Raw genomic sequence first — 14842 nt, 5'->3', positions numbered from 1 at the left:
TGTAGCATCAGCTAAAAAAAAAACCCAATTTCATACATCTATTCCCTGTAAAAGTTTGTCCAGTTCCTCCTTGAATTTATTTAAGCTATCAACTTCCATAACAACAGGTGGAAATTTGTTCCAGCAATTAACTACCTACTGGCTAAAGGCAAATTTCCACACATCTATTCTACAATGTCCTTCCTCAATTTGAATTTATGGCCCCTCAGAGGTTTGCAATCTGAGCAAGCGAAAGAATCCAATCAGAAAATTTAGCGTGCTCAACCCATTCAAGGCCTTATACACCTCAATCAGATCACTTTACAGATGCCTATTCTCAAGTCACTGCAATTTGCAGAACTTCAGCCTTTCTTGGTAAGAGGACCCCTTCATTCCCTTCACCAATCTTGTTGCCCTTCTCTGTACATACTCAAACAACTCAACATCCTTCCTAAAATGAGGCCTCCAGATCTGTTTGCAGTATTCAAAGCATGGCCTGACCATTGCCTTATACAAAGAGATAATCATCTCCTTTTCCCTACTGGCAAAATTCCTGTATATCATTGACAAAACCCATGACCTGCTTTTGCAGCCTGTCTGCATTGTTCAGAAAACTTCATATCTGACTGCATAATTACTCTCAGGTCTTTTTCATTTTCTACCACCTTAAGTGTAGTACCACACAGTTGGTACATTTCTCTGGGGTTACTTCTACCCATATGCAGTATTTTGCATTTTTCAATGTTAAACTTCAGTTTCCACTTCTCAGCCCATCTGCCCAAATTTTCTAGATCCTGTTGCAGTAGCACACTGCCATTACTGTCATTAACAACCCTGCCAACCTTTGTATCATCTGCAAACTTTGACACTAAGCCTGATATACCTTCATCAATATCATTGATAAATATACAAAACAGCAGTGGGCTCAACACCGAACCCTGTGGAACTCCACTGATAACATTAGGCCACGAAGAGCTGCGTCCATTGATTACCACCCTCTGTCTTCTTCCAATCAACCACCCTTCTATCCATTGTAGCAACTTACTCTTAATACCATTCTGTTTGTTTTTTGGGTGTTGTTTGTGCATTGCATTTGTTATTGTTGTTATTTGGTTTTTAGGAGCATTAGCAACTAAGGTCATATTGCTCCAGGGATATGTGATGGTCATTCCCTGACTTTCTGCATCCTCTGTATTTGGTGGTCACGGGCTCAAACCCCAGTCTAATCAAGAAGCATGTGCTACGCACTGCTGCTCCTGCCCACGGAGGTGCCACATTGCATTTGTCAGTAATGCCTGCACACCATAAGATTGATGGTCATAGCATCGAATGCCCGATTCCAGGGGTCCCAAACATGCTCAAATGAGCTGAGATTGGGTGAGTTGGGCATCCATGGGAGGACAGAGAATTCACTGTCATGTTCCTGAATGCAGTTAGCAACCTGCCAGGCCTTGTGACATAGAGTGTTGTCTTTGCCATGACCTCATTGCTTTTGTGAAATGCAAATACAAGCATTCAGCATAATAGAGTTGGACATAACACAGGATTCATGAGCCAGGCAACAGATTTCAACATGTCAGTGTTGATGCTGATGTGCCTATGCAAGGCACTGTTTATTGTGTCTTGCAGTGAGCATGGATACCCACAACAGCTGTTGACTACCATAGCCTACATGAGCTAATGCCTGGCACATAGTCCATGTGGATATTGGTCTTGCTACATTGTACTGGGTAGTTAGTTGGGCCACTGTTCTGCATCACTCCTGTGTTATGAGATGAGACACATGATGATCACGATGGGCATCAACCACACATGGCTGCCCCATGTGTGACTGGCAGGCTGTCCAACCGCTGTTGAGTCAGTCGGTCACAATAGATTCATGACCTCACAGAACAAGGGCACTTAACCATGATGGCTGCTGTTGAGATAGTAGCACCAGCATGTCTTGCCCCTCACACTTGAAGTCAGAAAGATCTTGATGCCAACCCATTCTTCCACACAGACACACAAACTGATTGCCACATGTGCAAACTACAATCTTATATCAAACCATTCCCAACTTTGAGCCAGTCCAATCCTACAGGATGTTGCAAATGAAAATCCAACTCAGTGCGTATGTTTCTGAGTTTCCCAGATAAGACTACTTTTACCAAAAGCAGTAAAAAAGTTTGTATAAGCATATGAACCTCCTTTCCAAGTTATGGCCCTTTTAATGTGGTTGAAAAGTGCTTTTAGATCAAAAGAATCACGATCAAATCCTGCTTAAATTACTGTAAGGTGTTCCCAGGTTCTGTCAAAGCATATAGGTCCAGCACAATGGTGCTTCTGCTCATTTCAGCCATGGATGGTGGCGCATAACCATCTGATTGTAATGTACTAGAAGTGGATCTGGAATGGTGTTCCTGTGACACGAAAGGGCACGGTTCTGTGATCTGAATCCACTGAATTTCTTTTGACTTGCAAACCTCAAGTGTCCCCAAGTGTACAAAATATCTATGAAATACAAGGATTGTCTGTAACTTAATTAAGAACAGACCCAGGGATTTTATATATGTATGGCTTTCAATATCATGTCAATACAGGTTGCATTGCCAAGTCTGAGCTGCCACTTCAAGCATCTCTGATTGCTGAGCAAGCATATTTAAAAACCCGAGTGAAAGAAAGCTAATCACACTCACTCTTCTTTATATTTTGTAGCATTTCTTTTAAAAGTATTTCTGCTCATAACTAAAATTAATAATGAAAAGATCTGCAACTCAGAAAGGAAGCATTTCCTGACACGTTTATATTAACTTTTTTTTTTAACTTGTTTTCGTTGAATGACGTAGATATTGACACTTTGAGGGCTTGCTTTGCCTACTCAAGAGAGAAAATTTTCTGTATTTACCTATTCTTGAATGAAAAGTGTTTTGATAGCAAAATTACATGGGATTGAAGTAACCCCCCCAACCAAGTTACCAACAATAGATTACAGGATAGCTTCCTTTGAAGATATAATCTATACTTCCCAATTATTATATTTTAAGGTGCTTGTGGTTTAGGTTTTAATTATACGATGCAATGTTTCATCATACTTAGGGTTTCCTGTCTTGATAATTTGTTAGGCTATTTTATTAATTAAAAATAGTTCAGTCTTCCTTAAAATTGTATATAAAATTTAAAAAGTTAAAAACTTTAAAAAATATTAATTTTTGATAATGTAATTTAATAATTCTTGTGTATTCAATCTATAAAAATTAGTGGTTTTGGAAATGGGAAGGAAGCACTGCAGATCTAAAACATGAGTCAACAATGCTCCCTTCATGCAGCAAAAACATAGTATTACCAATATTGCCTTCATAGCCTGGTATTTTTTAATTTGAATAGATTTTATTTACTTATATTATACATGTTTTGGGATTTTTCTGTATATTCAAAGATCCCCTGATGTGATAATTTATTAATTTATTATTAATAACTGGGATTTATACAATTTTCCTTGAAATCTGTATTTTTGAATTCTTCCCTACACAAATAGATATTTAACATTCTAAACTTTGTGAACAGATAGACTTATTCAAAGACCCTCAAACAGAGTAATAAGGATTAAAAATAATGGGATTAAGGGAGTATTAACTGAACAACAGAATAAGGCTTGCAGACAGAAATGCAAGATATTTTTAACTCCTTTTTTGACTTTTCTGCCACAGACAAAATATCAAGAAATCACAACTTTCAAAAATTTGGAGAGAGAGAGAGACAACTCAGAATGACCTCAAGTGATGGGTAGTTAATTTCACATAAAATTTCAAGCTTATTGAGAATTAAAAAAAAATTGTGAAGAATTAAGTTCATTCTAAGTAATAAATCTCTAAATTTGAATTTCCTATTCTCACATGTGTCTTTCACATAACATTTATGGCCATAGCCTCTAAAATTTTTTTTTTTACAAATTGTTAATTAATTAACTTCAAAATTTTTAATAAATTCAAATACACTTTCTTCACAGTATACTTATATAAAGAAATGTCCTTAAATTCTCCTATTAGACAAAAAAAAAAAGTCTTTTTTTATTACCAAAGGTTAAAAATGGTTTCTTTGATTGTGTCATATATATTATTATTATTTCAGTAATATTTAACAGTAAGAGGGAAATAAAAAAGAAAATTAAAAATGTAAAATATTTAACTAAATACAATTCTTTCTACTTGCCTTCAGTGTAGCTCCTACCCAAAAAGAGTAACATGTGTCAGTTGGCTTATTAGGGCGTCCTTGAAAGCCATCTTGTTGACGAAAGAGACACCACTGCTTTAACCTTCCCAGCTGTTTAGGAGTAAAAGTTGAATGTAGTTTTCCCATCAAGAAAAGGGCTGCTATAGCACAAAATGTAGAGCCACCTACAATTAAAGTGATAAATTAATAGTCTTATATTAATGTTATTAATAGTAACTAAATTTGTTAACTCATGCTGAATTCCTAAGAGATAAAATGATTATTCAAATGAAATAAGGAGTCTTTAACTTAATTCTTAAGTTAGCTACCAGTTCCTACGTAATGTTATTACCCCATTGGGAACTGTGTGGAATCACACACAAGATCTTACCAACTTCGATACAGTTAGTCCCCGACTTACGTAACTTCGGACTTACGTAAATTTTGATTTTTACTCAAATTTTTTTTTTTATTATTTTTTTTAGCATTGTCAAATTTAAAACAGTAAAAAAAAAAAATAAATAAATAAATAAAAATAAGCAGTCAAAAACTATGAAAATAGCACAAGTGAGATACAAAGTATCAAACTTAAAAAATAGGATTGAAGAGAAGATTCTGAAATTTTTTTTTTTTTTATATATGACTGAAGATTTGGGACACCCATTTCACCATAACAACATAAAAACCCACAGAATTCCGGCTATCAGTATTATTGCAAATGCAATAAAATCAAGTTTACTACCAGTTTATAATAGACTGCACTAATAGAAAAGCCCAATAAACTGGAAACTGCAAATTATCTTTATTGTTTTAGGGTAGAGAAATGTGCTTTAGTAAAATTTGAGTTCACAAGGTAATAATAGTGTGTTTTCACCTTAACCTTGTGAAGTTCTTTACAGAAAATTTCATTTTGACAATTATCATGGTACCAACCAAAAGAGAATAAGTGACAGGAGTACTAGTAAATCTGCCAAGAAAAGGAAAGCAATCGATTTGGATCAGAAAATTAAAATAAATGGGTGTATCAAAATGGTAAAACATTAACAAGTATCGTGTGGAATTTAGATTTGTCAGTGTCAACAGTGAACACAATAATAAAGGATAAAGACAATAGAAGAAGCAGTGAAGGGATTGCCACCAATGAAGTCAACTATAATAATACAAAATACATATCAGTTTTTACAGTACAACATGAATTTTTTCTTCCTTTTAAGTTTTCTTTTCTTATGTGCCACTCCCTACTTCACCGCTGTCCCCAGATCAAGTTTTTAATTGAATTAATTAAAAATATATAACTATTCTTCTAAATAGTTATATATATATATATATATATATATATATATATATAGAAAAATAGTTATTCTATATATAACTATTTTTCTTCATTCTTGTGAAGGTATTATGTGATTTTTGTAATTTTAGCATATCAAAGATATAGGAGCAATATTTTATTAGTCATTCCCGAGTTACGTAAAACTTGGCTTATGTAAGAAGTCCTGGAACGTATATCTTACATATGTTGGGGACTTACTGCAGTCATTTTCACTCTAAACAAAGAATTCTCAAATTTTGAATACACGAATTGTGGGAAAAATTATGTACAGCACTGGTACTGTCTAGAGTGAGTAGAAAGTTTTGACTGAAAGTAGAAGCAAAAGGGGGGGGGGGTGGAGATCATTAGGTGACCAATGTTAGATTAAGAACTTGTATTAGATGGGGAAAGTAGTTTGTGTGGTTAGTGCTTTTAATGAAGTACATGTTTTAGGTAAATCTATGCACACCATAAACCTGCCACTAGTCTTATCAAACAGCATGGAATTCTAAAGTGGTAGATTCTCATTAGGACATCATCTAAAAATTATCACACGTAACTTGTTTACACAGAATATATAAAGTAAATGAAATTTTACATATGGCAAAAATATTGAACTATAAAAGCAAATTACCTAGAATAAACAAAAACATCATGTGATTTTTTTTTTTTTTTAAATTACTGATTTTTGATTAAAAAAAAAAAAAGCATCTGGAAACTATTCCCTAGTAAAATTCCTGTATATCCATGGCAATAAAATGAGTTGCCAAGGACAACTCTAAGCATTATGTTCTTGTATATTCTCTGAGCAGTGCAGACAGGCAGCACTGCTCAGAGAACTTCAAGTCAGACTGCAAAAATTACCACTAGACCTCATTTGTTCTTTGCCACCGTGGACATGGTACCACCTAATTGGTATGTTATTCTGGGATTGCTGCTACCCATATACAGTAACTTCCATTTATCAATGTTAAGCCACAAATGCCACCTATCTGCCTAATTTTTCTAGGTCTTGCTTCAGTAGAACACCTTGATTCCTGTAACTAATCACTCTGCTAACCTTCATATCACCTGCAAACACAGATAATAAGCTTGATATGCCTTCATCAATCTATATGATAATTTGCTTATGTCCCTCTGTCCAGACCACGCTTTTTGAACTTGAACAAATCAAAGACTAAACAAGCTGTTGACTTAATTCCTTTTGCAACAGGTTTTATTTAGCAATAAAATTGAGAGAGAGAGAGAGAGAGAGAGAGAGAGAGAGAGAGAGAGAGAGAGAATTTTTTTTTCAGTAATATTTTCTGACCAATTTTCAAAATTTTAATTACAAAACTGTTCAACAGTTTTGGTACAGGTACTTGAATAACTCAGACTAAACAAGCTTTTGACCTGATTCCTTTTGCAATAAGTTTTATTTAGCAATAAAATTGAGAGGGGGGAAAAACAACAATACAAATTTGCAGTAAAATTTTCTGACCAATTTTCAAAATTTCCATTATAGTTTTGGTGAAATATTTGTAACTATTTAAAGGATGATATAGTCATACACACAAAAATTATCAAATTGCAATTTTAGTCATTTTTTTTAAATATATTTTATTACCCAAGTCTGTCCCCACTGACACCTTAACTAGTAGCAAATGGAGAAGAGGGAGAGTTTTTTGTAATTACTTTGATATTAATCTTTACTTCTCTGAAACAGTTTTGGCGAAATATTTGCCTCAGGTATTTTATTTATTTGTTTTTGTACTTTGTTGCAGCCTCCAGGGTTTCCCCTATATGGCACTGAAGGCACTGGGCCAAAGCCATCAAATGTGTGAGTGTGTTTTGTTATGTTGGGTGTTGTGTGCTGGCACCTGGCATTTTGCAGCCAGGGGGCAGGAAACGCCCGGTCCCCTGACTCCCATCTCAAGCCACGTGGAGGCAGCCAGGTTCTACAACCAGGTTGAGACTCTTATTGAGATTTCAAGAGACACCTTGAGTATACTAGTATTGTTAATAAAGGAGAGACCTAAAGGAACCTATACTGAAAACATAAAGGGCCCAGCACTGAACCTGGAAGGACCCAATAATAACATCAGTCCAAGAAGAGCAGTGCCCATTTATAACCACCCTCTGTCTTGTACCAGTCAACCATCCCATTACTTGTAGCAATATCTTTCCTCTAATGCCACACTGCTGCGATTTGTACATCAATGTGTTATGTACTGACTCTACATTTGACTGTGTCAAAGCTTTACTGAAATCTAAGTAAATGATGTCAGAATTATTTTATTCACCCAGCTCCTTTGTCAATTCATAGTAATTAATTAAATTGATCAGATAGGATCTCCCTCTTAAACTCAAGCAGTAATATCTGTGTAATTCCATTCCATTCAGTTGATCCTGCAATACTTCTTTAACCACTGACTCCTTTATTTTCCCTGGAACAAATATCAAGCATACAGGAAAGACCTAAAGGAACCTATTCTAATCTAAGGATTTTCTTGTAATTATGGTTAAAGGTTTGTTTACTTTTTTGTTGCTTCTTTTAATATAATTCGATAAATCCCATCAGGCCCAGGTGCCTTACTTACTTTTGTTGCAGCAGTTTCTCTTCCGCTTTTTTTTCTTCAATTATATAACGATGTTGGCTAGTGGCAGCATGTGTTCAGACTGTTTTGAAAGAGAGAGCAGGAATATAGAAGCCAATTCAGAAAAACAGTGCCCATGAAAGTATCCGTAGAAAAGGCATGCAGCAGAAACAGTATGTCTATGAGACAGGAACTGAAGAGACTCTGTTAAAGATGAGTCATTAACCTAACTGCTCTCTTCTGAACAGAATCTAGAAGCCTGAGAAAGATTTTGGGGGCATCGCCCCAGATGTGGGAACAATATTCCATGGTAGGGTGGATTTGCGATTTGTACAAAGTGAACAGCTGTTTGGAAGAAAAGTAACGCCGAGAGCCAAAGAGAAAACCAAGTTTTTTAGATGCAGAGGAAGCAATATTTGTAATGTGCTTGTGCCAAGAGAGATTAGAAGTCAGGGTAATCCCCAAAAGACATATATCATTTTGCCTAGAAATCGGAGTGTCACTAAAGATAAGCATAGGAGTAGAAGAATCCTTTTTGCGAGATATAAGACGACTGAGTTTTAGAAGGGTTGAAATCAACTAAGTTGTCTTTACCCCACTGGAGAATTACCTGGAGATTGGCATTTAAGGAATTGGTAGAAGACATTCGAGAAGTTGAAGCTGATTGAGCAGGGCAAGGTTTCTCAAACTGGAATGCAATGTGTTATCATCGGCAAAACTATGGATAGGATTTCCAGTCAATGGAAGAAGGTCATTAATATACAAGTGGGGGACACCAGCATTAGAGAAGAAATTAGAAGACAGAGAGCCATCTACCATCACTCTCAGTGAGCAATCAGAGAGAAAACTGGATAACCAATTACAAAAAACAGTTGGCAAACCATAAGATGGAAGCTTGTTTAGAAGACCCTTTATGCCAAACACGACTGAAAGCCTTTGAGATGTGAAGAGCAACTGCCTGTGTTTCACCAAACTTTTCCATTGAATTTGTCCATAAATGGGTAACATAAGCCAGAATATCACCAGTGGATCAACACTGATGGAATCTATACTGGCAATCGTTGACCAGATGGAAGGTTTCTACGTAGTTTAGGAGTTGGCGGTTAATCGGTTTCTCCTTTTTTTTTTTTTTTTTTTTGTTTTTTTTTTTGTTAGTTGTTGGCACACTGGCTTCTGTGGCCATATTGCACCTCCCAAGGTTTTTGCATTTTCTACTCTGATCCAAGCCCGATGCGGGATTTGAACCCGCAATCTTTGAGTTGCCAGGCAGGCACTTTACCCACCTGGCTAGCCCAGTTGGCAATTTCTTCATTACTTTAGAAAGAGTAAAAGTAATTGCAATGGGACGATAATTGGATGGGAGGGATTTGTCACCCTTTTTAGGAACTGGCTGGATATGAGCAAATTTTGAAGCAGAAGGAAAAACACCTCTGGAATAAGAAAGTGAAAAAAAAAAAGGTGGCAAAAAACAGGAGTAAGTTCAGGAGTACAGGTTTTGAGAACAAGTGGAGAAATACCATCAGGACCTGGAGCTTTCTGAGCATCAAGTTTCATCAAAATCCCTCTGACATCCTTTTGATGGAAGACCACAGAAGGCATTGGATGGAGTGATCATTAATACATGAGTTGAAGAAAAATTGGATGCTAACAGGTCAGCTTTATCCTTGACTGAAGTGATAACAGAACCATCTGGTTTTGAGAGAGGTGGTAGCAGAGATGGGCAAAAGTTGCAGCCAATAACTTTGGCAAAAGAGACCAGAATGGTTGGCTACCATTCAGGCAGGAAGCAAGTTTTCTCCTCTCAGCATGTTCAAAATCTAGTTTGGACCGATTAATAACTGCTTTACAATTGTTGTGAGCGTTGGTGTAGGCACAAAATGAAATTGAAGAATTGGAAACAAGCAAATTACAATACGCAACATTCTTCTCTTGAACAGCCTTAGCACACTTATTGGAAAACCAAGGTTTAATTAAAGGACGAGATTTTAAAGTGGAGTGTGGAATAAAGGATTCCATCCCTACAAGAATAATTTCACTGACACGATCTGAGCAAACATTGATATCAGAAGTTTTGAAACAGTAATCCGACCAAGGAAAAGAAGAAAAGAAATCTTGCAGGTCATCCAATTTTGTATCCTTATAATGCCAAACAACACAAGGTTGGAAATAGCCATGAGATAAAGGCTTCATTGGAGAAGAGACAATTACCAAGTTGTGATCTGAGGTGCCTAAATTACCACTTATTTTGGCTGTGTACTTAGAAGTGTTATTTGTGAGAAAAAGATCAAGCATGTTGGCTGTATGGTTAGAACTGTCCAGTATTCTGGTAGGTAAATGAAAAATCTGTGCAAGGTCATTAGTAATTGCAAAAGCCTCAGCATTTCGACCAGCTGGGTCGGTGTGACTAGAAAACAGAAGTCAGCTAGAGTTGTGAACATTAAAATTACCAAGGAAAATTACCTCACTATTAGGAAAGTTGGACTGGAGAAAGTAAGTTTAAAAGAGAGGAAGTCAAAGAGCTCCAAGTGATTAGTGGAATTGGGAGAACGGTAGAGACAACAGATGAATTTGACAGAATGAGGTAGAGAGATTTTAAGCCAGAGAAGATCGAAAAGAGGAGACTTCAAATTACCAAGTCTCTGACATGGAATATCGGAAAGGACATATACACAAGTACCACCTTTGAGGCGAAAGGAATCATACAGCAAATAGTTTTGGCAACTGAGATGAGCAGTAGTTGAATCAACCGATAACTGAGATTCTGTCAGAAAAAGTACATGGGGTTTGGCACACTGTAAGTGGAAATGGACATCACTGAGATTAGAAATGAGACCACGTATATTTGTGAAATGAACTAGGAAGTGTTTGGGAGGGTTAGATCTTTTCGCAGATGAGCTTACTCTATTAGTTTGACAATTCATGGTGTATTCAATAGTAAGAAAAAGTGAGGATGGGGGGAGGGGGAATGTATTTGAAGTAATGAAATTTTTGGATATGCTGTACACATGGTAAGAATATACCCAGATCCTTGACATAACGTGGCCTCGACAATGCCGCCCCCCCACAAACACACTACTAGGACTCCCTCCATTCACTAGGAAGAGTAGAGGTAGCAAGATTATACACTAGCTGATCCAGAAGCCTCCTACAGAGTTACCAGTAGGTTCAGTCCGGTGTACTAACTAGTGGCTGGCCTATGAACAACGTTTTAGAGCTGTACCCTTGAAATGTAAGGAAGATTGGATCTCGAGTGGAACTTTGAAGTGGTGGTATTGCACCAGCTGATGAGAGTCATCTACCACCTAGTATTGCCTGGTAACACAGAGGGACAGCATTCCTCCATGTGGTGCGGGTGCCTCACCTTAACCCCTGCTTACTAATAGTCCCACCATCCCGAAGGTGCAAGCATAGGATTTGGCTGTCACAAACCTTCCGGACTTCGCCGAAATTGGGTCCACTTGACTTGAGTGTCACCCAAATATCCGGTGTTTTAGATTCCCAAGGAGCAAGTTTAGCTTGTCTGGCATATCTGAGAGGATGTCTGTGACAACCTCAAAGACCGATATACAATACTCTCTCGATTTTCCGGGATAGATGGTAAAAAAAAAGTTCCCGGATAATCCAAAACTACAGCAAGTCCCCAACATACATAAGAGATACGTTACAGGACTTCTTATGTAAGTCAGTTTTATGTAACTAACTCGGAAATGACTAATAAAATATTGCTGCTATATCCTTGATATGCCAAAATTACAAAAACTACATAATATCCTCAGAAGAATGAAGAAAAATAGTTATATATTTTTAATTAGTTCAATTAAAAACTATCTGGAGACAGCGGTGAAGCAGCCAGAGTGACACTTAAGAAAAGAAAACATAAAAGGAAGGGGGGAAAAAAAAGCATGTACAGTAAAAAACATTGTACAGTAAAAATTGATTTGTATTTCGTAGTCTTGGTTATTATAGTTAACTTCATTGGTGTCGATCGCTTCACCGCTTCTTGTATTGTCTTTCTACTTTTTTATTGTGCTCACTGTTGCCACTGACAAATCTGAATTCCGTGTGACACTTGTTAATGTTTGGCCATTTTCATACATCCTTATTATTTTAATTTTATAATCCAAATCAATTGCTTTCCTTTTCTTGGTAGATTTACTAGTAGCGCTGTCACTTATTCTCTTGGTCAGCACCATGATAACAGTCAAAATTCAATTTTCTGAAAAGAACTTCACAAGGTTAAGGCGAAAACTCACTATTATCACCCCACTCGAGATCACATTTTACTGAAGCACATTTCTGGAGGTCACTGCCATAAAACAATAAAAAAATTTGCAGTTTCCGAGTTACTGGGCTTTTCTGTTAAAATGCAATTCATTATAAATGGGTAGTAAACTCTATCTTATTGCATTTGATAATACCGATAGCTGGAATTCTGTGGGTTTTTACGTTATTATGGTGAAATCTTCAGTCATAAAAAAATATATAAATAATGTAACGTAAGTCCGGAGCTGCATAAGTTGGGGACTTACTGTATCGAAAAATGTTCAGCAACCTAAGTAAAAAATATGGCGATAGATAAAAAACGAAAAAAACTCACCATGCACTACTCGTGTGTCCAATATGCGAGTAGTGCGTATTGGACATGCATTTATTTTTTACAAGGTTGCGTATGGTTTGATCACCAACATTATAATGGTTATTTTAGATTTAACGGATGCACCGTTTTCAAACTTTTGAATAATTTCAAGTTTTTGTTTATTTGAAAGCACAACTCTTGTGTTTGCCCATCATTTTTGCAATTTCTAAACAAAAAAAATTCCGACATCCTCGACATAAATAAGGAAACAAAATTTGTCCTTTTGCAGTGTGACAGAACACAATAATCAACATGATGCACTAAAACAAACTAAACATTTGGTCTTTTTTTTTTTTTTTTAAGCTGCGGATGTGAAGATAGCTGGGGTTGCAAGATAATAATCTCCCAATGACGACTTATAACGCCGCTTCTTGTCGCTTATTTACGACTTGCAGAACATCTGTTTATACCTATTCCAGTTATTACTTAAATTTTATGATTTCTGGTTGATTTTTTTTTTTTATTTGGAGTTGAAGTGTCCCGGTTAATGCAATCCCGGTAAATCGAGAGTCTGCTGTATACAAAGTTGATATATAAAGCCTAGTAGCTTCTACAATTATTCTCTGAATGCTTCCCATTTAGAATTTGCTGTCAGTAATATGATTAGTTAGTTCCATTGAATAGAATTTAAAACACTGCTGTAATCATCATTATGAAAGCAAAAGCCCTTCTCTTTGCTCTTGACAATAGTTACTTCTTTAAGTAAATGTGACATCAACACAGTGATGTGGCATTTACTTAAAGAAGGGTGACTAGTGTCATTCTTCTGATGCTTCAACTGCATTACTTCAAATTCATAAAATTTATTTACTATCCTCTTACCATCAATGTTCACTCAAATATAAATGCATCTGCTTTTATTCTCAATAACCCAACACAACCCATGTATTTGCTTGTTCCCATGAGGACTCCCAGCAGGCTCTGAAATCACTGACACCTTGCTTTCCAGGCTGCTGCATGTTCCAATAGATGCGATGTAAGAATTACTTGCACCTCTGCTTTTTGCTGCCATTAATCTATTGGTCTGTATATATCTCCCCCATGCTAAGTAGTTTTCTGACTGAGCTAACGCTGCCTTGACAGCATCAGGAAATATTTGCCACCCCTTCTATTTAAGAGTATCCCATTCCTGTAAAAACATTCTCATCTTTTAATAAGCACAGACCACAATGAGAAAAATCCTACCCTACAAACCTTGCACATTCTTTCCAAGACCATTTTTTTTTTTTTTATGAAAACCCCCAAACATAAATGATAATAGAACCTATAGTACTTAGTACTGTGCATGGATTAAAACTTGGAAGTCTGAAGATAGTTGTTGACATTAGATCCAAATTTCAATCGACTGTAATAATTTTCAGGAAATAAATATGAAGGAAGATTGATCTATAAAAGAAAAGTTGAAAGAAGAAGAAAAGTTGCCTCTGCGGGTTTAATGCTGGACAGTAAATGGATACTGATTGGTTGTGGCACATGTTTGGACTGGTTTGGAAAAGAGGAAGGAAATCAGTGATGCCAGTTCTATCCATGGAAGTAGCTACAGAAAATAGATGCAGCAGCAACAGAACAACTGTGAAAAAGAGAATAGATAGACATTGTAAGAGATAGGTCACCAGTTAACCTGACTGCTCTCTTTTGAATGGAATATAAAAGTCTGAGAAAGGTTTTGAGGCCACCACTTCACGTGGGAACGATATTCCATGGTAGAGCAAATTTGAGATTTCTACAAAGTGAACAGCTGTTTAGAAGAAAAGTAACACTGAGAGGAAGAAAAAGAAAATCCAGTTTTTTAGTGTAGAGGAAGAATATTTGTGATGTTCATATGTCAAGACAGATTAGAAGTCATTGGTAATACCTAATAGAGATATGTGATCTTGTCAAGAAATCTGAGTATCACTGAAGACAACAAAAGGAATTGTAGACTTTTTTGTAAGATATTAGAAAGGACTGAGTTTTAGGATTGAAATTAAATAAGTTATCTTTGTCCCACTTAAGGAATTGTGGTCGATATGCAAGAAGATGAAGCTGTGTAGGGCAGGTTTTCTCAAACTGGAACGGAATGGAATGTGCCATCATCAGCAAAATTACGGATAGGATTTCCACACAGCCGAAAAAGGTCATTAAAATGCAAGAGGAAAGAATGGGAGA

The 14842-nt window shown here is 36.4% G+C and overlaps 1 protein-coding gene across 2 annotated transcripts in view; it reads right to left on the bottom strand.

Moving 5' to 3' along the window:
* The window catches only part of betaggt-I (geranylgeranyl transferase type-1 subunit beta), a 156420-nt gene that overhangs the window by 29034 nt on the left and 112544 nt on the right, over nucleotides 1-14842 (bottom strand). For both annotated transcript variants that reach the window (XM_090371711.1, XM_090371712.1), the window contains exon 7: nucleotides 4171-4355. In XM_090371711.1, the coding sequence (XP_090227837.1) occupies nucleotides 4171-4355 (185 nt within the window). The remainder of the gene's footprint in view (nucleotides 1-4170; nucleotides 4356-14842) is intronic.

Source organism: Mastigoproctus giganteus, chromosome 4, assembly GCF_048544385.1.
Source record: "Mastigoproctus giganteus isolate SK-2022 chromosome 4, ASM4854438v1, whole genome shotgun sequence".
Lineage (NCBI taxonomy): Eukaryota > Metazoa > Arthropoda > Arachnida > Uropygi > Thelyphonidae > Mastigoproctus > Mastigoproctus giganteus.
Note: the sequence above shows the minus strand (reverse complement) of the source record. Positions and strands in the feature narration are given on the sequence as shown.